General features: G+C 36.8%; 2 protein-coding genes and 1 pseudogene across 2 annotated transcripts; 1 reads left to right on the top strand and 2 right to left on the bottom strand.

Annotated features, from left to right (window-relative positions):
* Positions 1-881: 881 nt before the first annotated feature.
* Positions 882-4,175, bottom strand: LOC113328031 (annotated as a pseudogene).
* LOC113328030 (putative disease resistance protein RGA1) lies at positions 4,162-5,201 on the bottom strand. Its single transcript, XM_026575126.1, has 2 exons — positions 5,100-5,201; positions 4,162-4,686 (listed from the first exon to the last, which is right to left on the bottom strand). The coding sequence occupies exons 1-2, from the start codon at positions 5,199-5,201 to the stop codon at positions 4,273-4,275; spliced, it is 516 nt and encodes a 171-aa protein (XP_026430911.1). The 3' UTR covers positions 4,162-4,272.
* A 7,613-nt stretch (positions 5,202-12,814) lies between these two features.
* LOC113328029 lies at positions 12,815-14,059 on the top strand. The gene is made up of 2 exons (XM_026575125.1): positions 12,815-12,896; positions 13,209-14,059. Exons 1-2 carry the CDS (start codon positions 12,815-12,817, stop codon positions 14,057-14,059), a joined length of 933 nt encoding a protein of 310 aa, XP_026430910.1.
* The last annotated feature ends 12,070 nt before the right edge of the window (positions 14,060-26,129 follow it).

Here is a 26,129-nt window from a genome sequence, read left to right as displayed (position 1 = left end):
ATTGCCACCACGCGTTCTAAATAACTCAAATGAGGGTGGTGCATCTTGTCTGTCAAGGTGTTTGAATTTCTTTGTTTTCTGGGTTTCCGGGAGCGAAGTATGGAAGGTTGAATTTTAATCTAGTTTTTTGGTGGATGGATGTTGCCGGGGTTTAGGATTCAATGCTTGTTTTTTGGTTTCTTGTGAAGGAATGTTTTCTTTGTTTTGTTGCTAGGAGGATGGATTTCTTAGTTCTTACTTCAAGTATTTGCGAGAATTAGGGAAAATGCATGACTTGACATTGTTGGTTTCCTTTGACGGCATTTTCTTAGTTGGATGAACCGGCATCTATGGCAATACCGGAGATGCAGGTTTAGTGAAGCCATTTGAATGTTTGTTTTGTTAGTGTAAGTTTGAATGGGGATATTCTATTACGTACTGTCAAGTTCCGGTATTGACTGATCGGAAAACTGTCTGGAGGGTTAGTGACTTCCTGAATCTTTACATCTGAGGAACAGAATGAGGATATTTGCTGCATAATCGGATTGTATATATTTCTGTTTTAGCTTTTTGTTCCCAGGTTAACTTTCTAGGTTGATGGAGTTTGTCAGTTCTGAATTTGGTTCTTGCTGTCATGTCAGTTGAGCTTTATTTTTACTTTGCTTTCAGAATCTGTGTGCACCGTGAACAATTTATCGCCATGTTTAGGCTACGACGTTCTCCACCCGGGGCTACAAATTGATGTTCTTCTCTTCTAGGAAATTGAATTTTACTGTGTAATTGAATCCTCTTCTCATAGTTCCTCGTTGAAGTATTACACTTGATAAAAAAACTCATGTTCTTTAAAATAGCACTACTGTTGCTATTTTAAAGTCTGAAAAATGAACTGGCAGATTAAGGTCTTGGTGAAATGATCTGTTAGACAATCAGCTGAACTCTTTGGTCTGGTGCTGCCAGGAGTTGCTTACTTTATGAATTGTCAGGACATGCAATTTCATTGATCAATACAAGCTCGAAATTTAATGACCTGCATCAGAACTGAAGCTCTCCAACTAGAACTGGATGGTGCTCAAATAGATGAATTGCAGAAAACAAATCTACTTCTTCTTCTGATCCATCAAATTAGCTATATAATCTTCTTAAGTTGGGTCTCTAGATGCTGTCATCTTCACTTCCAGTAAAATCAACGTCCAGCACTTCAAGAAAGCTAAGAGATAGCTTGAGATGGTAGGTTATTGACTCCTTCAATTTGTAGCAATCAGAGATGGTTAAATCCCGCAGAGAAGTAAATGATCGTAAATCCAGGAGTAACGTTAAAACAGGACAATCATCCAAATATAATGAGCGAAGGGAATTGCTTCTATTGTTGGAGTTGGAGTTGATCTCAGGATATGAAAAGGAGTTGGAGTTGATTTCAGAAGCATAGAGAAATGCTTCCTCATCACCATCCTCATTACCATCCTTCCTGTTGTTGTGGTTGTTTAGATCATCATCTTCAAGAAAACCTTGAAACTTGGAGCAATATTGGATGGATAGTTTTTGAAGATTCGGAGTAATGCTTCGGAGTAGTGCGCCCAGTGGGATGTATATTAGCTCTAGAGAATATGATATCTCAATGGATGTGAGAGAGGTAATCCCTCCAGTAGCAAAGATGGAAGTCACTGCCTTGGTGTTGGTGTCTTTTAAAATCAATTCCTTCAGAAAAGGAAATGACATTGGTATGCTTCTCAGTTTTGGGCAATACTCGATTTCTAGCTTCTCAATAGAAGGAAATGAATTATAAATTGGAAGAGGAGCAACCCATTCTTCTAAATTTTCCATCTGCCAGATCTCCAACACAATTAAGGAAGGAAATAATGACACTGTAATAGCATTTACAGCACTACCACTACCATTACTGCTGCGGATGACGCGTCCTTCTTCTTTTTCTTCTTGCTGGTAATAAAATCCTTCACCCAGACACTTCACTGATTTCATTTGCTGAATATGAAGAACCCTAAGACATGGGAACATCCCCATCGCTGGTAGCTTCTCACATCTATCGCAGCAGGAAAGGCTAATTTCCACTAAATTCGAAAGGCAGTTGGAACCCATCCATTTTGGAAGCTTTATACCAGGGAAATTATACATTTTCAAGTTTCTCAAATAAGGGTTAGGTTCGAGACCCTCCAAAACCTCATCAAACGCCATTTCATCGTTATCAACCAAAATGGACCCCCAATTAAGATGCAAACGATGGAGGTTTAACTTATCTTTTAACTTCGCTCTCTCCGCGTCAATACCACCTCTCACAAATTGCAGATGGAAAATCTTTAACTCCTGTAGAGAATTTAGATTGGCTAATTCTATAATCCCACTATCACCACCACTGCAAGAGAAGGTTCCTCGGTTTCTTACCACATAAGATTCTAACACTTCAAGGCAAGTTAGAGTCTCTATACCTCTGGGCATTTCATCTTCTTTCTCTCTTTTATGTTTAAGAACTCTCAATTTTGGCCAATTTTTAATCTCTTTGGGAAGCTTACACTTTCCAAATACCATTAACTCCAAATTCCGAAGGTTGTTGATGCAGGACTTGGGTAATACTTTGATCTTAGTAACTGACAAATCCAGGCACCTTAATCGTGTCAATGTTCCCACATCTGTATGTAAGACTCTTAAAGTTATACAGTTTTTGACTTTCAACACTCTTAGAGCTTCCAAAGACCCAATATTTACAGGTAAGGCTACTAATCTCTTGCACATATTTAGATCTAATGTCTGCAAATTAGCAAGCTGAACAACACAATCCGGTAGTGTTTCAACATTCGAATACGAAAGATCAAGGTGCCTTAATGTCTTCAAAGATCCAATGCCTACAAGAATCGTTTTAACATCATGGCATCTATGAAGCACCAGTGTCTGCAAATTGTAAAGTTGATTGATGGACACATCATGTCCTCCATAAAAATTACAACGAGACAGGTCAAGGTACCTCATATGCTTAAGCTTAGATATCGGAGATTGAACTTGAAAAAAATGACGACCAAGCAAACAAACTACGTGCAGATTTTTGGTATAAAGTAAACGTTCTACCAAATGATCATTTTCAAGGGAAAAAACAGATCTAAATCTTTTGGCTTTTTTCAAGACTTTTGGAAGTTTTTCTGATGTTTGTTCGTTAAAAACAAACTGTAAACGCCGAAATTCAGAAATAGATTCTATTTCACCTGAATTCAGAATCTTGATATTGTGAACACCGTTGACACTCTGGGCAAGATCATGTACTAAGTCATGCATCTTGCATGTTTTGACGTCACCTAACTTATTCTTTCTGACATCTTGAAAAAACGAATTGACTAGCAAACAATGAAAATAATCATTACCAACATCTTCTGGTGACATTTGATTTCCACCATGAGATGGATGAAGGAACCCTTCAGACATCCATAGTCGAATCAAAGTTTTTCTCTTAATCTCCCAATCCTTTGGGAATAAAGAACAATAGGAAAAACAAAGTTTCAAATGCGAGGGTAATTTATCATAACTCAATTTTAATATTGATATGATTTTGGTTCTTGCATCTATTGTCTTCAAACTATCATGGTTTAGGATTGATAGCCACTTAGTCTCGGTTTTATGCAAGCGCATAAGATTTCCGAGAACATTAGCAGCAAGTGGTAAACCACCACAGTGTTTTGCAATTTCCTCTCCTATTTTTGTCATGTTTGGAGTGTCCAATGCGCCGCCGGGAGAAAATGCTTTGTTCTTCATGATGGACCAGCATTCGTTTACGGACAAGCATCTTAGATTGTAAGGTGGAATGAAACCCCTAACAACGGATGCAACCGTGTCGCTACGTGTTGTGACTAAGATTTTGCTCCCATGAGCACCCACACCTAGCAAGTCCTTAAATTTCCCCCAGTCTTCTGCATTCTCGTTCCATAGATCGTCCAGGACTAACAGATATCTTTTCCCCCTTAGATTTTCTCGAACCATATCAGCCAAGACACTTACATTTGATAGATCAGGACACTTATCATTGGTGACTGACTCAATGATTTTTTCTACGATTTTGAAGATGTCAAAATCATCAGATAACAGACCCAAGCCCTAAGTTCAAAGTGTCTGTTTATTGACTCATCTTGGTAGACCAGCTGAGCAAGCGTGGTCTTCCCAAGTCCCCCCATACCCAGAATAGATATGACGGAAACATTTCTTGTCGGCTAGAACTTACAGATGATGTGTCGAGGGTTAGTAGCATCTTTACTATGGCTGACTTATCATCGTATCTTCCTACAATTTTCAACTCATCTACAAAGTGAAATGTTTCCGGTCTTGTTTCTCAGTACTTCTTAGATCATCATCAGGATCAGATGTTTGCAACTCAAACTTGACCATGGTACTAGTAATTTCATCTAGTTTTTTGTTAATAGCCTTAATTTTATTAACCATCTTAATAGGGAAGGAAAGAGCGCTGGAGGATGAAAAGAATTCTAGTACCTGATCTCTTCTCCGGTGGATTTCGGATCGACGCATAGCCTCATAAGAGAACTCATCCAAAACGTCATCAGCATCATACGCAACATCTCTGAGCCATCTTAACCAAAGTCGAACAGAAGCGCTGTTGACTTGCTTGTTCTCAGCATCAGAAGTTACAGCCGCAATCATCTCCAAGGTGTTTTTAAGCTTCTTCAGCTCATCTTCAACACCCCAAGCCACATCAATCTGGCGACCAACAATGGAACCCAAATTTTTCAATAAACTTGTTGCGCCAGTAACAATAATTTCTTCCAATGCTGTCATAATTAACGATTAAGGTTATATGAGAAAGAGTAATGTTAACAAATTGATCAATGAGGAAATTCAGTAATCAGAGAAAAGAGCAAAGAACTAAATCTCAGATTTGTGATGAATTAAAGATAGGTTGTTAGAGCTATGGAGATATCCATTTGTAGAAGATTGAAATATAATAAAAAGGAGCTGTAGTTTGATTAAGACTAATTAATAAGTGGTTATTCGATTACTCAAATCTAATTGAATCTAATCATGTACACGAAAGTCTAATTACAGCTGTAGAGATAAGTTTAAGATATTTCATTACACCAATGGCATCAGAACATAAAAAAAGATTTTATTACCTTCAGAGTGTTCCAGTTGACAATTAATGCCACATGATCAAATTGAATTCGCACTACTACTAGAGGGGCTGAGGATGTGTATCTTCTGTGTCGCAGAGCCATGTGCAATTAATTAATAGTAGTTTCGACCATCGGAGGGTTGAAACCAGTAATCCCTACTAAGCAATCACTAATCTACTGTTGCAAACATCTTTGAAGAATTTGGTACTGTGACTTGTGAGCCCAATTTGCAGCCAATTCATTCATATTTTTGTAACCATAATAAAGGGTTTGCACAAAAATGAGTTAACTTGAATTGACATGAGTAGGTTTCGGGTTCTTGTTATTTGAGAGTATTAGCAAAAATGTCAAGAGTATTACCTGGGACCAAATCCCCTGCAATAGGCCCTAACCAGCTAACTTTGGAAAGACCAAGGGCGCGCCTTCAGTCCATTGATGCCTTGCCCAAATCAACCCTGAATGTGTACACAAATCACAGAAAAAGATTAGGGATTCTGCTGCGTATACGTATTTATGAAACCAAACAAATCCCACCATAAACAATTCTGCTCCGTTCTGAAACTTACCAATTGCAGGATTAAATTCTATAAGCAGCATGAAATTAGGTAAGAGAAGGAAAAGCTCTCTTAGGAATTTTATCGAACAAATCCCAGGCAGCTGTAAAATAAAATTGGGAAGTTTTAGAAAGAAGGTAAATACATATTTGGGATTCAATGGAGCACTTTCTGGAATCAAATGGGGTTTAATTTGATTGTAAGTAAACTCACTAGGTGAAGTACCCAGCAACGATTCCCATACAGAAGATTAAAGAGAGAGAAGAAAGAGTGAGAAAGACGTTAGAGATCGTTCGGAGTCAGACCTTCTCAGACACTTGTCCTTTTAGGTGTGCCCTACAAATTGTAGTGGGGGTTCCGTGAGTCAGACAATAGAATTCTTTACAAGATATTTTGGGTGAGAAGTGGCACAAGTCAAAACAAATTACTAGAAGCAAAAATATTTTCGGTCGCAAAAGGTTGACTTATTGTTACGGATTTCATAAATTCCCCTCTCTCCTCCTTCTAACGGCTCTTTTTCTTCGTCCTATTCTCCTTCTTCTTTTTTCCCTCTCCTTTGATCTATGAAGATTGAGTAATTCCCCTGTCTGGAATTCGACCCTGAACCAGATGGGGATCCAAGAAGGGGCACATACATTATCCTTCTCTACTAATGTTTCCTTTGATCTTTATGCAGGTAGTAGAATCCGAAACTTTAGGTCTCGTTTTTATTTTCCCTAGTTCTTTGATAGCTTTTAAGGAGGATTGGCATTGATGCATTCATGTAGTATTTAATTTTTGCATCTTTTGATGTATATTCATCAATTTCTTAAAACCTAATATTCTACATATGGGATGAGGTAGGAGCAAGAGTACCATGTAAAACAAAATCTACCCGAATTTTTAATAAAAGAATGCAAACTTAGATTTATAATAGATTTTCACATGACGTACTAATAATTCTAATTACGCATTGATAAAGGAAAGGAAACTTTTGGGAAATAACGGGTCACATACTAATAAAGGAAATAACTTAGATTGAGATGAGTCCAAATCTATTCACACTTCTCTAATGAGTGTATATTTCACATATTCTTCTGATTGGTTGATTATTTAACTGATGACCCCATTACCCTTCATGTTTAGAATCATGACCCTCATTACATAACTCCCTAAGTTAAATCAAGGGTAGGGATTAAAATGTGAAATATACACTCATTAAGGAGTGTGCACGAATTCACATTCGATTGAGATTGCAGTCCTTCATGGTCCTTTTGATTCGTTCTTTTCACATTCTTAGTTTGGCTCATTCTTCTTCTTCTTCGGAATCCGATATGTCGATTATCCCTCCGGCCCTTTCTTGCTGATAAATGGCAGACTTCTCATGGACATAAACATAGTCCAAGCCAGGGGGATATTCAGTATGGAAATAGTAAGCGGTTACTGGTACTCCGGTGGCTAACCTGATCTGCAAATCCCTTATTGCTTGAACCCCCAACCTTGCCTTCTCTTCATCGCTCAAATTGCAAAGAGCCAATCTTTGGGCTTGGGCGGGATACATGAAGGCCTCTCGATGACAAACACTGCATCGATAGTATTGTATCCTATGAAGTTGCCCTTCCTTGCATCGAATAACCTTAGTAGATGAAATTTGTACACCGATGGGAATCATAAAATGATTACAGGCCATATTTCTTCTTCTGGTTTTTCTGAACTATTAGAATTCTTCTTTCTTCTTTTCTCTGTGTGTGATGACGCTTGGTTGTAAGGCTATTTATACCCTTTTTCTCCATTAACCGTAATGGAGCATTTATATCATTACCTTTCCTTTACGTTTGGGTTCTGCTGAAGTTCAGATGGCTTATCTTCTTGTGATGATCGTCCGAGTAGATTATTCATTCTCTGTGTTTTTCCCGTATTTTATCGGTTCATGCATATCCTATGAAAGATTTCCCTTAAGTTGGGTCTTAAACCTTGTCAGTCTTCTATATAGTCATGTTTCTTCTTTCCTTTGCATGACTTTATTTCCTCCATAGTTAGACTTATAAACATATAGTTTTTTGAAAGATTAGTCATGATTCACTGCATAGCGGACTGAATGCATTTACTTCTCTGAATTAGTTGACGTATCTAATGGTTTATCTTCTGCCGCTGAGGTGAGGTCTTTCATTTCATGTCTCTCTGCTATAGCATTTACTTCCTTCTGGCATTTCTTTTCCCTTTATCCCAAATCTGGTTGTCGAGTTTCTATTGGCTGAGTTTTAAATTTCAAAGACTCTTTTGGTTTTTTTAAGGTTAGTATTTCAAGAAATAGTGTAGGAATATGCATTAAATAACATCTCTCTCTTCAGCTGTTTTTGCTTCTATCCTTTTTCTTTGTTCGTCCCATTCTCTCTTCTTCTTTAATTCTTCCTGGGTTTTTTGTTTCTTCCCCTCTCTTCTTATCTCATTAATTCAGGACGAATCATTCACCTGTTATTCTCTTCTTGTTCATCATGAGTAGTTATATCTTATATAAGCACCTCAAAGGTTTGTCGGTAGCTCAACGTTATGCCAACTATACCAATGTAGGTATTCTTCCATTAACTCTTGCTTTAATGGGAGACTATAGCATTAAAGAAAATAACATTTTATCTAGAATTTTTTCAACTGAATTTTACGTAGTAGAAGACATTAGGAGTGTGTTGCGTCACTTTTGAGTTAATAATATCTGCTTTCAAATCCGAGAAACTGATCCAAATCTGTTTATAATCACTTTTCGGTCGGCTGATGACCTGAAATGGATTGCATTGAATGGTCCGTGGTATCCTTATGGCAATGTTCTTTCTGCTATTTACTCTACTCAAGGAATGCAAATCTCCACGGACGCAGTAAAAGAGATTCCTCTTTGGGCTAGTATATCTAACTGTGGAAGGGAACACCGAGTTGGAGAAAGGTTAGGCTTGATAGAAAGCAAAGTAGGGGTAGTTAGTCAGGTCTGTAATGGTACTGGCCATTTTGATTGCGAACCAAGAGTACTAGTTTGGGTTAATATTGAGGAACCTTTAGTCCTAAAGTTATTAGTCAAGGTAGATCTCCACCCTATGAGAGAAATGCTATTTACATATCATAACCTACCTTCCAAGTTTTGTTCTCATTGTGCACGTTTTGGTCATAAAAGATTAACCAATGTGCTATCCTGCAGCATAGACCTCTTGAGGATATCTATGATATCTCTATGCACTCTCCTTCTCCGGGAGATGATATTTTTTGGCTCGATAACACCCTCATTCAAATATGGAACCCTAAAGATAATGTGGATGCACATGGCAATATGGAATCTGTATAAAAATTTCTAGATATCCCTGGGAATAGGGAGACATTATATAAGTTATTCCGTGAAGAATATCCAGTAAGGGGAGATATTGCTTCCTCGACTCAAGACCAAAATCAATCCTATGAAGTTTTAGGACCTATTACTTATGATGAAGAAATGCTCCTAGCTTCTAATTATATTCTAGGAAAGCAAACATACCCCTTTAATATCCCTGAAAATTATATACCTTTAGATGGCTCGCTCTCTGAAGCGGTGGACTCGGGCTACTCAGAATCTCATCGAGTCATTAACTCAATGGAACCAATGGAAGATAGGTTGGTCCAGGAACATGTTCGTCCTTTGGTTCCAACTAGTGGATCAGTTCTTCACTCATCAAATGATCCTAGGTTAGTTAATAGAAGACTGTCTTTTTCTTCCTCTTCCTTTGAAGATTCTCAAGAAAATTTACATTCTCCTGCGTCAGGGGATTCTGCTTCTTCATCTTTGCATGCATCTCATTCTAGTTCAAATCATACTACTGTGCATTCCTCGCATGCCTCTCCAAGATCTCCACCTAAGTCTGCTTTTAACATTCCTATCCTTGAATTCCTCTCTTCTTCTTCTTCCGAGGGCTTGAATATTTTGGTTCCGGATTCGGATAAGCTGCTGCAAATAGATTAATACAGCTCTAACATTAAGGAGCTGAAACCGTTAGAGGAGAATTACTTATCAATGTCCTTCAATTTGGATTCCCTAACTTTTTATAATTCTTGAATTTAATTTCTGATAAGTAAACATATCTTGCATGCTGGCTTCTATATTTTGCATTCAATTACTTGTCGTTAATTGTTTTTGCTGCCTAATTCTAGTTTTGTGTTGTATTTGCAATTTGCTTGCCTCTTGTCTATCTTTATAATTTTTAGCTTTGAACTCTTAGGATACCTATAACAAATATGAAGATCATAGCTTGTAATGTGCAAGGATGTAGTAATTCATTTACAAAAAATCACCTGAATCAGTTAATCAATAGAGATAAACCTGAAATTTTATTTTTCTCTGAAACCAAGTCAAAACATCATGTAGTTAAGGGTTTGCTGAAAAATTACCCTAATACTCATATAATAAACCCAATAGGAATAACAGGAGGTCTTGCCTTAGCTTTGGTGGATGGGTTTTATTTTGAGATAGTACAGTGGAATAATAATATGATAAATATACTAGTACAAACTAATTCTGAATCTAAGAAATGGCTTCTTACCTGTTTCTATGGTAGTCCATGCATATCCAAATAATAGAAAGATAGCTTGGGATTTCCTTACAGACATAGTTGCACAAGTAGAAATGAACACTATGCCATGGATATTATTAGGTGACCTTAATATGATCTTCAGTCAAGAGGACAAATGTGGAGGATTACTATTCAAAAAGTCTGATTGTAGTTACTACCAAAATATCTTAAACAATGTTGGTTTACTAGACATAGGATTCAAAGGATATGAATATACCTGGAACAACCATAGAGAGGGTGCTGAGAATATCCAAGAAAGATTAGATAGAGTTGTAGCCAATATAGAATGGAATTCTCAATTTCCTAATTATGAACTTTCTCATTTAGTGGCAGCAGGATCGAATCATTGTCCAATAGCCTTAAATTTAGATACAAAATTTTCCAAGGTTGAATATAACTTTAAGTTTTTATGACACTTGGCAAAAGGAACCATCTTGTTTTTATACAATAAAAGAAACTTGGAACCATATTATCAGGGACTCACCTTCTGAATCCTTAATTCAAAATCTTAAATCTCTTCAATCTAGCTTAGACTTTTGGAAGAAGAATATTTTTGGGTTACCAGCCAAATATATTAAGAAGATTCTATGTCAAATTGACAGTTTGAATTCCTCAATTTATGTTTATAAGAAAGAAGATAAGATTAACGAATAATTGTCTCAGCTAGAACAGTTGTATGCTACCCAAGAAGCAATAGCTAAACAACAATCTAGAGATAATATGGTTCAATTAGGAGAGAAAAATACCAAATTATTTCATACTAAAACTATGAAAAGAAGAAAATAGAATAATATAGAATGCATAAGAAAAAGTACCAATGAAACTACCTTCAAAAGACCTGAAATCCAAGACACCTTATTAGAATACTTCTCTAAGCTTTTTACAGCCCCAGATCTCTCCTCTAATTCTAGTTCTGATATCTTTTCTAATATCTCCCCTTGTATCTCCTCTAGTGACATTGTTCTTCTTAACTCGGTTCCTTCCGAGGATGAAATCTGGTCAGTTATTAAAAAAACTTAAACCAAATAAATCACCAGGACCAGATGGATTCCCAGCTAGCTTCTTCAAGCTTAATTGGGAAACTGTAGGGGACCAAGTCATTTCATCGGTTCAGCAATTCTTTTCCACTGGTTGTTTACACCTAGAGTTAAATAAAACTTTCCTTTTTCTTATCCCTAAGAGTAGACATCCTAAAGATCCTAGTGGATTCAGGCCACAACACTTTGTAATACCATATATAAAATCATAACAAAAATTTTAGCCAATAGAGTAAAACCTCTTCTTAATTGATTTATTTCTCCCTTTCAAGCTGCTTTCCTCTCTAAAAGGAAAATTTCTGATAATATAATCATTGCTCAAGAGATCATTCACTCCTTCAAAAAGAAGAAAGTGAAGCATGCAGGAATGGGAATTAAGATTAACATGTCCAAGGCTTTTGATAGAATTGATTAGGAATTTCTAATCAATGTTATGAAAGCCTTTGGTTTTGATTCTCATTTCTGTAACTTGATCCATCACTGCATTTCAACCTCTTCTATAGTTGTTTTGTTAAATGGTTCTCTGGTAATTTTTCCAAACCCACTAGGGGTCTTAGATAAGAAGAACCTCTCTCTCCTTGTCTTTTTATTATTTGTATGGAAATATTTTCTAGACTTCTTCTCACTGGGAGGATGAGAAAATAATTCATGGAGTGAAAATCACTCCAAAAAATACCCCTATTTCCCATCTGTTTTTTGCAGATGATTGCCTCCTTTTCATCAGAGATGGCCTGAAAGAGGGTCATAATATCCTTATTCTTATAGAATCCTTTAGTAAAACCTCAGGACAATTGATCAACTTTGAAAAATCTGGAGTTTTCTTTAGTAGGAAAGTTCAACCTAAACATCAAAGAATGATCTGCAAATTACTCAAGATAAAGAAAATAGATCCTAAAGATACTTATTTAGGTACTCCTCTGTTCATAAGTAGAGCTAAAATTCAACTCTTTGATTCAATAGTAGAAAAGATGGAATATAGAATTCAAAGATGGATTGGCAAAACTCCGGCACAAGCAAGTCAAATGGTTCTAAATAAAGCAACTCTAGTCAGTATGGCTAGCTATCAAATGAGCGGTTTCATCTTTCCTAAAGAAACTACTAACAAAATTGATGCACTCCAAATAGACTTCTGGTGGGGTAAAGAAACAAATTATAAAGGATATTATCCAATATCCTACTCCTTCATCTGTAAACCCAGAAGTAAAGGAGGACTAGGATTTAGAAATGCACAAAAATTTAACTTAGCCATGATAGCTAAGCTTGCATGAAGACTCTTAACTAAGCCTAATGCACTTTGAGTGTCACTATTAAAACCTAGATATTTTAGAAAGTCCTCTGTGTTTAAAGCTAAAATACAAACTACAAGTTCTTCGATTTGGAAATGCACTAGTAAAGGTATTATCTTAGTAGAACAAAATAGTATTTGGGAAATATGAGATGGTAATAGTACCAATATTTGGGAAGATAACTAGATCCCAAATTTAGAAACAAACCTTAGTAGCTATAAAACAACTACTAACTCTCATTTAACACTTGTAAAGGATCTGTGTGAACTTATCACTATGAAGTGGAATTATGCTCTGCTGATTGAAATGTTTCTTGTGTCGATTGCTAACAAAATTAACAATGTCAGAATAGCTAGAGGTAAATCTGATACACTTAGATGGCTACTCACAAAATCAGGGATTTTTACTGTTAAATCTATGTACAATAAGCTCACTGAAAAAACTAGAAATCATTACAATCTAGGCCAATCTGATTCATTTTGGAGCTCTCTATGGAATTTTAAATGTATATCAAAGAACTAAATTTTCGCTTAGAAATGCTTACGGAATGCACTGTCAACAAATCTTAAGTTAGCAAAATTCATCGAAGGTATACATCCAAATTGTCCTCTAAAATATAATGTTGTAGAATATATAGAATATACTTTATTTTTTTGTCCCTTTACTAAAGAGGTTTGGGCAGCTGAACCTTACCCGATTAAACTTCAACTTCATAGTTCTATAACTTTCTTAGACATTTGTAAGGATTGGATAGATAAAAAGAGCACCATTATTCCTGTAGGAATTACTTTGATAAAGGCATGGTTCATATGGAAGGAGAAATGCAATCTAGTTTTTAAAAATAAACAGCAGACAAGTGCACAATTAGGTACTGAAATTCAAAGATACTTAGAATTCTGGTACAAGGATCACCCACTACTAAATCAAGTTAAAATAGGAAAAAATTTGATTCCTAACTGGAATCCTCCTAAGAGATCTCAGCTGAAATTAAATATAGATGCAGCTTGGATCTCAGCTAATTTGCCAGCAGGTTTCTCTTTAATTCTTAGAAATGATGCAGGAATTCTTGAACAAGGAAGAGCAGGAGCTTTCACATCCTCTACCCCTGAAGAAGCGGAAGCCCTAGGTCTGTTGCAGGGAGCTAAATGGGCGGCAGAAACTGGCTTGTCAAATTTCTCAATAGAGGGTGACTGCAAAAACCTTTTTAATTACCTTAATGGTATTGAATCTTCTTTAGAATGGCAGAATATATCCATATTAGATGATGCTATCAATGAACTCAAGTCTTGTAATAACTTTTTAGGTTTGTATTTTGTACCGAGAACAGCTAACAATATAGCTGACTTAATGGCCAAAGAAGCCAAAAACTTCAGATCCATTCTTAATTGGAGAAAAGAACCTCCTGAATGTATTAGAGTAGCTTTAGAAGTAGATAAATCAAATGCTAGGGTCGATCCTTCCGGTCCAATATTAGATGGCTCTACTCATCATGTTGTACGGGTTACTAACTCCCCAAGTTAGTCTTTTGAATGCATTATTAACTTACAAAAAAAAAGATTGTTACAGATTTGGAGTTTTTATACCAAAACTAATTTCTTGACTCTTCAGCTGGGTTGCACGGACGCTCCATTTCTTGAGTCGTGTCCGCGTCCGACTCGCGTTGGACGCGGGACGCCCATGGGACGTGACGCGTGTTCGACGCACCAATTTGCGCATCCTGCGCGGTCTGGTTTGGACGCACCCATGACGCGTGTCCGACGCATTTTTTTTCCATGTACATTTAAACTTCTTCCTTTATTTTTACTATTATTAACCAAATGAAGAAAGACAAACATTTAGATCAATAATTTAGGTCTTTATTAGGGTTTTGTAATTGGAAATGATATCACGTATACCCTTAGTTGGGCATGTGTTGTTCTAAGAATGGATTTTGATTGTGCCATGTGTTTAGTAGTGACTGATTGTTTGACCTTCGGCGTGTATAAACAAACGATATCTTCTTTTCTTTTAAATTTATACACATGTAGCACCATTTTCTAATTTTTAGGATCGAAATACTTGACTTTGTTGTATAAATACACGATTATATATATAAAATAATATATAAATAAAACATATATATATACGTGTCCGCGTCCTAGTTTTTTGAGAATTCTGTAGTGTCCGCGTCCGCGTCGTGTCCGCGTCTGTGTGCAACCCAGCTCTTCAGTTAAGTTGAAAAGTTATCTAAATATTCTGCTTCAGAAAAGGTTAATTTTTTTGATACTAACAATAATGTCGAAATTTTATAGACAAACTAATTCTTTTGATACTAACAATGATGTCGAAATTTTATAGACAAACTAATTTTTTGTTTTCTTGACCTCTAAAGCCTTTGCCTCTGGACACTATTTTAAAGTTGTGTCCCCAAATTAATTCTTACTTAAAAGCGTAAATATTAAAAGGATACCAAAACACCCTTAATAAGAAACCAGAGAAAAATGCATAAGGGCATCATTTTGTTTTTATTTTAACAAATAGAATTACTGGTGAACTCCAAAACAGTCGTGCTAGGGTGCATGTGCATTCTTGGTGCAGCGAGGCCCCCAATCAAACGTTCATTATATGCGAATGCAGTTGGATATATAAATACTTTCGACCAACAGTGGAAACAAAGGTGAATCAAAAATGCGTGTTTTCCATCATTCTATTTTTTGCAGAAGGGCATGGTGCAAAACCAAAAGTTATATATCTTCGTTCAGACTTCCAAACTTACCATGTAGACTGTAGAGCCCGGCTATAACCCGGTTTCTACTCTTTTCCTGGTTTGGAGAATTTTTGCAACCATTATTGATGGGTTCACGTGTATTAACTTAACTCTAGTCATTCAATTGTGCATCTTCACGCATGGAAAATGCATCAGTAAAGTAAACAGCTGAGTGGTTCTAGATTGGGGCATGTAAGTTTCATTTTGCACATTTTTCTTATATCCCAGTATAAATTGTTAAATCGGTATCAAATTTGATTTGCGCAAGATATATTTTATTTTATTATTCCTGTTTCATTTAATTCCAGGGTATTTACAGGTGATGAAAAACTTTGAAATGTTGGAGAAAACTACTGATAAGGTTAGAAAGTGCAACTGAAACCACTATTTCAACGAGAAATATAATGGGTCAGAAGTGCTGGAAAATTACCTAATTGGAAGGGACATTAAAAAGATTATAAGCCCATTGGTGAATCAGAAATTACTGTTACTTGTGAAAACTGCTGGCCAGGAAAAACAAAGGGAAAAATATTTTGCTGGTGTCTAAAATGACAAAATGCATTTGCAGAGGAACTTGAGAAAACACGTGGGACGTTTGTTTATTTTAGTAAGAACTGAAATCTATGGAACCCAAAGTTTTCGTTTATTTTTACTTTATGTATAGGTGATATGTAACGAGAGTTCAATTTAAGATAAGAAAAAAATTGTTTTCCACCTCAAATCCTTTTCTAATCCACATGGACTCAAATTTTAGATTATTTCAAAAATAACCTATAATAAAGTTTATTGTATATAAGAAACAATTTGGATTAGAATAATCTCTTCTTTTTGAAAGAGGCTCGTTTCTTCATAAAGATAGAAAGAGTTGTTATCTGTTAAAAAATCATTTATATTAGGAATACATAAACATAAAAACTCTGGTTTTGCAGTTTCAGGATTTTCATGCCTTCTCGTGTAGGCCATTCCATTTATATACATAAAAATAAAAACTCTGGGTTTGCATTTTGCAGTAAACAAAATGAGGAAACTTTGGGATATCAGAGATAATTATAAATAAACCGGCAATTATAATGGATTTACGGAGTAAAGTTAGAGATGTTCGTCTATGCCTTCTTAAAAATAAAGATATAACATATAGGCGAAGATAAACTTTAGTATTGCATACCTAGTGCTAACTTAAGTCTTCCCTACCTCCTTTGCTTGTTTTTAGCGTTCCTTGTTTTTGTAGATGTTTGTTGTATCTTTGGCGCTACCTTTTTTTTTTTCGTTGATGAAATTTTATCTTTTCCGAAAAAAAAGAAAGAATGTTAGCTGCTTAATTATTAACCAAATTGGGTGTAGTTATATATTGTCTCTGCATGGGCGTTGCTGAACGCCTTTTTTTATTTTTTTTGATTGAGAAATGAGAGGTTTATCAAATAGAGGAGAAAGAATTACAAATAAAAGTTGCCAGCCAAAAGGAAAACTAAGCATGAAAATAGATTACAAGGGGATACAGACCGATCAAAATGGATTGGAAGTGAAAGAGACTGTAGGATCAAGCAAGAGAGAGGAGAGCACAACGCGGGAGCACAAAAACGACTACATTGATAATCAATTCGGTGTACAAACTCTCATGGATCAACTTCCTATTTATATTGTTCACAAACTTGACGACCACCCAAAGCACTTTCCAAACAAAGATCAAACTCTAAACAAAGACACTTTCCTAACATAAACCGAATTCTAGAACTCTCTAGAACCAAAACACCTTGTTTATCAAGTAAACTCGATTTTCAACACCAAACTTCACCATATCTTGGTTTAACTTCCAACATCCTCCCATAAAACAAGATACTCTTAACCAACCCTTAAATGCTAGCCAAGCACGAAACCAAATTTTGTAACTGATCAACGAGCATTGTATCTCATCTTCTACATTCTTCACTGAGCATTGTAGCTCAACCTCACAATTTGTAACCTACTTTACAGGCATGATTTCCACACAAAGCATTATATCTCTACCTCATACTGGAATTGCTTAATTTCTCTATTCAAATCCCACACTAGGATTACTTCACTTACTTCAGACAATTCATAGGCTTCACTTGCCTACCTCTTGTTGAACTTCACTCTGTCATCACCTCCTAGTGATACTTCTCTTTCATCACAACCTTACTGTCGTTTCTTCTTCTCTTTTCTTCTTTGTTCCAGTCACGCTTTTTAAGCTGAAACTTTCACACTTATTTGTTTCACAATCTTGTCACGCTTCTGCCACAAGCGTCACTTTTTTACAAAGTCTACCACACTTTGTAGGTACTCCAAGTTTCTCTCACAAACTCTTCAACCACACTTCTGTCACCAACATGTTTGAGCATAAATTTCCATTAAGCTCAAACATATCCACCCAACATTCCTTGTCATTCTAAGTCTCTGAATTCGATCAACTTAATCAAACTGTACCAGTGCTTCCTGACTGCAATACCAACTTTGATCCTCTACTGCGTTTATCTCGAATCCATAACTTAACCCTTTGAATCAACCACTCACTCTTCTTTACCAAAAACACGCAAACATAACCACTGTGAACAGGTAATAACCCTTTAGAACAAACCACTGTGACCAACCATCACACACTAGATTTGTCCAACAGTGGATGGTAGAGATACCTTCTTGATAATTCTCTATACCATCTAACCATCTGCCAGCACCTCCGTCTCCTCTTGCGAAACCTCAATGCGCTGCCATAGTTACCCTTGTTCTTTGCAGTACTACCTTTCATATATTTTCGTGATGCCTTTGAAACTGTCACACTTACGCATTGTCATAACCCTTTTGTCACGCTTACTGCCACAAATTGTGACTCTTTCTTCTATTACGCTTCTGTAACTGTTCAACTGTAACAGTTGTCCTACAACCGTGACACTAAACTTTGTAACACCCATCACACACTGTTACTAACTTTCAATAACAGAGACAATAAGATTGCAACTTAGTGTTAATGAAAAATGATATCCCAGGAGAAGATGCAGAGTAGTCCAACCTGAAGTTATTGTTTCTTTTCAAGGATGATCTCCATGCAAGAACAAACGCTTTGAAATCGGCGCTTACTTGAAAATATGATTGAGATATTTCCTAAAAAATTCTTGCGGTATGCTCATACCAAATATTTCATAGAACGACAGGAACCAAGTCCCAAAGCAGTTCAAAAGGCCCTGTGATGCCATTACCTTACCTTGATTGTGCCAACTGTAGAATAGATAATAGAGGGATCCAAGGTAAATGGATAGGGAGAATAAAGGACTCCACCTTGCGAGAAATTGACGGTCTAAGAGCAAATATTCGGTGGATTCACAGTCAAACAAACGAAGTGGGCATCGACCGGAAAGTTTGAAGTTCCTTCTTTGGAGAGAGTCTTGAATGGTAATTTTGTTAAGGGATGCAGTCCAAAAGAATAAGTTAACTTTTGGAGGGACATGAGGGTTCCAGATTGTCTTGCATGGGAAATTAAGAAAGCTTGGGGATTGAATTGGTTCTATTAGGGAGTTGTAAGAGGATTTGACGGAAAAAAATTAATATAAGGGTGGGCTTCCAAATTCTAGTTTTGGGCTGATCTGAGAGTAGGGTTGGAGAGTGACCAACGGGTGACAACATGGATGCTAGTTGATTTACTTCAACTTCTTTAAGGAGTCTCTTAAAGTGAAAAACGAGAACTAATTTTTGGAGCCATGCTTTTTTTGATGTATGTAGCATAATGCCAATGTCAACTCTCTTTTATGCATTTGTAGTTTGTACCTTTCTTTCCATAGCTCTTTGCTTCTATCCGGAGAGTTTCCGGTCTCCACAAGACACCCTAATTTTATTTCTCGTTTAATCTTTTAGAATAGAAATATTCTTAGAGTACACCCGTCTGTGACATACGCTGTAACGCTGGTATGCACATCATTGTAGCGAGTTTTAATACTATTTTGCAAAAAAGTCTATCAGTGTGAATGTGAAGACGAACAGCCTGTCAGAATCACCATCAATAAACAAGTGAGGTATTTTCTATCATTTTTTGAAATGTCATTCATATTTGTTCACATCAAGCATTACTTTGTATTTGGTCACCGAAAGTGACCGTAAGATCAGACCACAGGTTCCAGAGAAGAAGTATTTTAATGGTTAAAGTTTGACTGTCAAAGACAAACCACGTTAGTTATATTATAAGTTAATGTTAGTTATTGAAGACTAATTAATTATTTCCTAAAGTTAGTTGTGGTTATTTAGGGAAGGGGTTTCCTAAAACGGTTAGAATTCTTGGTGGCCAAGTTTGTAACTTATATAAATAGGTAATTAGGCCTTTTAGAATTTGTACATTTTGTAGAAAACGATTAAGAGATCGGTGAGAGATTTCTTGTATAGCTTTTAGGGCTAAAGCTAGGGTTTCGTTGTGAGAGCATATTGGTGAGGAACAAGAGACAAGGCTATCGTCTCAGGTAATTGTTGCGGTGTAACCAAGGGTTTGCTGGGATTCACACGACGCAGTAATCGTTTTTATTCATAGTAGATTTGAGTTGGTGTGGCTCGAAGTGGACGTAGACAATATATACAAGTTGTATGTATTGGCCGAACCACTATAAATCTTGTGTCTTGTGAGTTGATTTATCTTTCTCGTATTATTATAGTTGCTTGTGCTTGGTTTACTTATTATTCATCATAATATCTCAAGATCCATTATTCCGCGGTTGTCAGTGATTCCCTAAGAAAATCCTGACAACTGGTATCAGAGCTCGGGTTAGAGCTTTAGGGTTTATCGTAGTACGATTGGAGTGGGAGTTATGGGTGATAATAACGAAAGTACGGTAGCTAGGGTTAAAGTTTTTAATGGGAGGAACTTTGCGTTTTGGAAGTCTCAGATGGAAGACTACCTATATGAGAAAGACATTGCTGATCCTTTGGGTGGAGTTGCGTAAAAGGGAGCACGCAAAGACGATGAATGGAAAACTCTTGATCGCAAGTTTGTAGCCGTGATACGTAGATGTCTAACGGAGGAAGTCTACAATAACGTACAAGAGGAAACTAGTACGAAGGATCTTATGGAAAAACTTGAAAAGTTGTATCAAAAGTCATCAGCCTCGGGGAAGATTATGTTGTGTGAACAATTATTTAATCTGAAGATGCAAGAAGGCGAAGCGATTTCAGCACATCTTGGGAAGTTTAAATCGATTATTTCTCAGCTTTCAAAAGTTAGTATTACTTTTGATGATGAAGTTCAAGCTTTACGGTTGTTGTCGTCATTACCAAAGAGTTGGGAGACTGCATGGACAACCATTAACAATTCTGCAGGGAGCGAGAAGTTGAAGCTTGATGATGTGCAACAAAGGTTGATTGTTGAAGAGGAGAGAAGAATAGAACAAGGTTATGTTTCTAGTTCTTCAAGCTCGGCCTTAAGTATGCATGATGAAGATAGAGGCAAGAGTTCAAACCGGAACAACAACAAAAAATCTAGATGGAAGTCCAGAGGAAATTCAAGGGGAAGATGTCAATCCCGGACTAGAGGTGTTGTTGAGTGTTGGGCGTGTAAGAAAGTAGGACACTTCAAGCGCGATTTTCCGGAAAACAAAGGTGCTAATAATGGTGGAAACAAAGGTAATCAAGAAGAGGTCAACGTAGTTGCAAATGCGGAACCAATGAAGGTTCTTGTTGATAACAAGAAGATGATAACAGAAGGTTTTTACTACTCTCTGAGGACAAGCAAGATGAGTCTTGGATTATAGACCCGGGAGCTTTTTTCCATGCAACGGGTGATAAGAGTATTATGATCTCTTATAAAGAGGATATTATGGCCAAGTATTCTTGGGTGACGGTGAAGCATGCGACATTATCGGTTTGGGTGATGTGATCTTGAAAGTCAATGGTTCGACATGGAAATTGAAGGATGTACGACACGTTCCAAATTTGAAGAAGAACTTGGTGTCTGTGGGCCAAGTTTGTGATGATGACTGTGAAGTTGTGTTAACGAAACACAATTGGAAAGTGAATAAAGGAGTTATGGTATTAGCTCGTGGAGTTAGAGTCGGTACTCTATACCAGACTACAGATGGAACTACTTTAGCAGTGGCTAGTAGTGGTGAAGATACTAACTTATGACATAGAAGATTAGGGCACATGAGTGAGAAAAACATGAAGATTCTATGTTCGGGAGGATATCTACCTAAGGTGAAGTCTGTCGATATGAGTTTTTGTGAAGACTGTGTTCTTCGAAAGCTAAAACGGGTTAGTTTCAGCAGAGGAGGAAGAGACTTGAGAAGTGCAAAACTTGATTTGGTTCACACGGATGTATGGGGACCAATTAATGTTGCATCTCACAGCGGGTTCCAGTATTATGTCACCTTTATTGATGATCACTCAAGGAAGGTGTGGCTTTACTTCATGAAGAATAATTTCGAGGTGTATGAAGTGTTTAAGAAGTGGAAAGCTTTGGTTAAAACAAAAACTGGTCTGAAGTTGAAGTGTCTAAGGTCAAACAACGGTGGTGAGTATGACAAAACAGAATTCTTACAGTTATGTGCTACAAATGGAATTCGTTTGGAGAGGACAGTTCCAAGGACACCATAGGAAAATGGAGTAGCAGAACGTATGAATTGGATGTTGAATGCACGTGCAAGGTGCATGAGGTTGCAGTCTGGTTTGTCGGAGACCTTCTAGGCACATGCAACAGAGACGGCTGCTTATCTAATTAACAGAACACCTACTAGTCCATTAGATATGAAGATACCAGAGGAGGTTTGGACTGGCAAAAAGGTAAATCTTTCTTGTTTGAAAGTTTTTGGTTATGTTGGTTATGTTCATCTTAGTTCCGGTGAGAGGTCTAAGATAGTTGCTCAAGAAAAGAAGTGTATATTCCTTGGTTATGGAATTGACGCTTTTGGGTATAAACTTCGGGACTATGAGGGTCACAAAGTTATTATAAGTAGAGATGTCACTTTTAATGAGAATGAGTTGTACAAGGACAGGAATACATCACAAGTTGAAGATGTCAGGTCAAGCAACATCGATAAGGAGTTGTATATCGATATTGATGATGTTTCTGGAAGAAGTGTGGAACAAGAAGAGCATGATGTTGCTGATGGCAGAGAAGTACAAGTTGAAGAGACTTCTACTGCAGTGGGAGTTATTCATACAGTTTCACAAGAAGTACGAAGATCGTCAAGAAGTCCTAAACCAAACCCAAGGTATGCTTTGAATTATCTATTACTTACGGATGGAGGCGAACCTGAAGATATTAAGGAAGCACTAGTGGCTGATGATTCAGGCAAGTGAAAACTTGCTATGGAGGATGAGATAAATTCACTTGATGAGAATGGCACTTGGGTGTTAGTAAAATTACCAAGAGGTAAGAAGGCGTTGCATAACAAGTGGGTTTATCAGATGAAATCTGAAGCAAATGGAGATATTCGCTACAAGGAGAGGTTGGTTGTGAAAGGTTTCCAGCAAAAACCTGGTGTTGATTACAACAAGATATTTTCTCCAAGATGACTACTATTCGAGTAGTGATAAGTCTAGTGGCTTCTGAATATCTCTACCTTGAACAGTTGGATGTAAAGACAACTTTTCTTCATGGTGACCTAGATGAAGAAATTTACATGAAGCATCCAGAAGGATTCATAGTAAAAGGCAAGGAAGAGATGGTGTGCAAGCTAAAGAAGAGTTTGTATGGTTTAAAACAAGCCCCGAGACAATGGTACAAGAATTTTGATAACTTCATGCATAGAAGGGGTTACTCACGGTGTAATGCAGATCATTGTTGTTACTTCAAAAGAATGTTTCTGACTACATCATATTACTATTGTATGTGGATGATATGTTGGTTGCCGGAACATCTCTACAAGAAGTTGAGAATTTGAAGAAACAATTAGCAAGTGAGTTTTCTATGAAAGGTCTTGGTGAAGCAAAGAAGATTCTTGGTATGAGGATCATAAGAGACAGAGCCAAGGGTGTACTTATGCTTAGTCAGGCTGAATATATTGAACGAGTGTTGAAAAGGTTCAATATGGAGAATGCTAAACCAGTTAGTTCTCTACTTGGAAGTCAAATTCGTCTTTCGAGTATGCAGTGTGCGAAGACAGATGAAGAAAATGAGTACATGTCTAACGTACCATATTTTTCGGCTATTGGGAGTCTAATGTATGCTATGGTGTGCACGAGACCGTATATTGCACATGCAGTGGGAGTATTGAGTAGATACGCAAGAAACTTAGGAAAACAACATTGGGAAGCTGTAAAGTGGATTCTCGGGTATTTGAGAGGTAACACAAACGTACCATTGTGCTATTGAAAAGGTGGTTCTATTTTGAGGGGTTATGTGGATGCAGACTTCGCAGGTGATGAAGCGAGCAAGGAGATGATTTGGTTACAAGGATTATTAGCTGAGTTGGGAAAGGAACAAGGAGATAATGTTCTGTTTAGCGACAATCAAAGTGCTATAATTTAGCCAAGAACTCAGCCTATCATGCTAGGACGAAGCATATAGATATCCGTTATCATTTCATTCGGGATCTCTTAGAAGAATGAGAGTTGAAGCTCGAGAAGATTCTTGGTTCGAAGAATCCGGCGGATATGTTTACCAAGGGAGTTACATCAGACAAGCTAAAGCTCTGCAAGGCTTTAGTTGGTCTCTCAGAATGAGGATCTGGGAGGGGAGACGCACTGACATGAAGATGTTTTAGCACCGTCAATCCAAAGTTGAAGAATGGAAGACAATCAATAAGTCTTCAAAATGGGAGATTGTTAGTTATTGAAGACTAATTAATTATTTGCTAAAGTTAGTCGTGGTTATTTAGGGAAGGGGTTTCCTAAACCGGTTAGAATTCTTGGTGGCCAAGTTTGTAACCTATATAAATAGGTAATTAGGCCTTGTAGAATTTGTACATTGTGTATAAAACGATTAAGAGATCGGTGAGAGATTTCTTGTATAGCTTTTAGAGCTAAAACTAGGGTTTCGTTGTGAGAGCATATTGGTGAGGAACAAGAGACAAGGTTATCGTCTCGGATAATTGTTGCGGTGTAACCAAGGGTTTGCTGGAATTCACACGATGTTGTAATCGTTTTTCTTCATAGTGGATTTGAGTTGGTGCGGCTCGAAGTGGACGTAGACAATATATACAAGTTGTATGTATTGGTCGAACCACTATAAATCTTGTGTCTTGTGAGTTGATTTATCTTTCTCGTATTATTATAGTTGCTTGTGCTTGGTTTACATATTATTCATCATAATATCTCAAGATTCATTATTCCGCGGTTGTCAGTGATTCCGTAAGAAAATCCTCACACATTTTTACATGGACCTGTTTATGCGTGATGTACAAACTTATCTAAGCTGTTGGAAAGGAGTTCAACAGGTTGGTTTTTTGTGCCACCTATATACAGGCCACTTCATACACATAAGGATAGATATCTAATGTTGATGGAAAACTTTGAGTTTCAAATAAATAAGATTAGAAATTTTGAGAAATGGGAGGAAACTAAGAGAGAAAATACATTATGAAATGACTGAACTTTTGACGAGATATGTTCCCTAATCCAAATTGTTATTTGTTTATTTACAGAACTAAATATAATTCTTGATCATACTTCATATCAATGAGGTATTCAATACAATTAAAATTATTGATGGGGCATTTTTTTTGATTAATTGAAGGAACAAAAATGTCAGCCAAGGAGTTTAGCAATCTTTTTAACACCAAAGGTTCCTGATGGTTCTTTCCCTCACTGTTTGTTTGCATGTGATACAAGTCTTAGCTGGTGTTCAATGTTTTTTGATTTTATTATAAACTCTTGCAATAAGTTCGTTTATTGATTTACAGATTTCTAATATAGCTACATACATGGATGCACCAAAGTTCAAGGAGGCAAGGACGATAAGAATTAAAATAATTTTTGCAGACCAACGGAAATTTGAAGTTTTGACCAATTTTGGGAAAACTTATCAAATGGACAGTGTCCTTATATCAAAATCACAATATATCCTTGTCTTTTACTACTATATGCAATGTAGACGAGAGCGAGATAAATAGATAGAGAGATAACCATTCTTAGTTTTCATTTCCAAGAGGAACTGAGTAACTACTCATTCTTGGTACTAACCATTTTGACTCGATTTTTCTTCATCTGGATACCCAAAAATGAGTTACTAGTAGCCATTTCAATTCTCAATGGTGAAGGAATTGAAGCATGTATGGTTTCTGATACTCTATAAATACCCAAAACATTTGGTTAAATTGGTTTCATCTTCACCATTTCATGCAAAGTTTCAAAAATATTTTTTCATTATTCAAACATAAATTTCATAGTGGAAAGGGCAAAAAGTAGTGACCTAACTGCTCACTTCAACGGCTCCAATATTATATATAACCACGGTAACTATGACCCTAATAGGGTGAAAGTTGTTCATGCTCACTTGGTGCGTCTCTAGCTGCAGCTGTATCCCGTCTTGTTGGTCTCGACATCATATATCAACTCTTGCCATTAACCAGATGTGTGGAAATAGCTGCCTCGTCATTCAACTTTCTTACTTGGATGCAATCCAAGGATCTCTGATTTTTTTTTTTTTTACGTGATACGTCAATAAGGTTTGCTGGTGTTAATATCGAGCAGGATTAGGAAACACTACGGTAAGTATGGACACGTCGATGAAAAGACAGTTAACCGGAAGCTAGTATGACTAAATTGTCATCTCCTTTTTACTAGTTCGCCAGCTCCATCATAGGTTCAAAACAGGTAAAAATGGCCTTAACTAGATCATTCCTGAGTGGCTGGCCTACATATTTGGGTTGGCTGCTTATTAATATAAGTGTACCTTGCTAAGACTACCAAATTTATCTT

Source organism: Papaver somniferum, unplaced genomic scaffold (assembly GCF_003573695.1).
Source record: "Papaver somniferum cultivar HN1 unplaced genomic scaffold, ASM357369v1 unplaced-scaffold_107, whole genome shotgun sequence".
Taxonomy (NCBI): domain Eukaryota; kingdom Viridiplantae; phylum Streptophyta; class Magnoliopsida; order Ranunculales; family Papaveraceae; genus Papaver; species Papaver somniferum.
The sequence above is the reverse complement of the archived record's forward strand: the minus strand, read 5'-3'. Positions and strand labels throughout refer to the sequence as shown.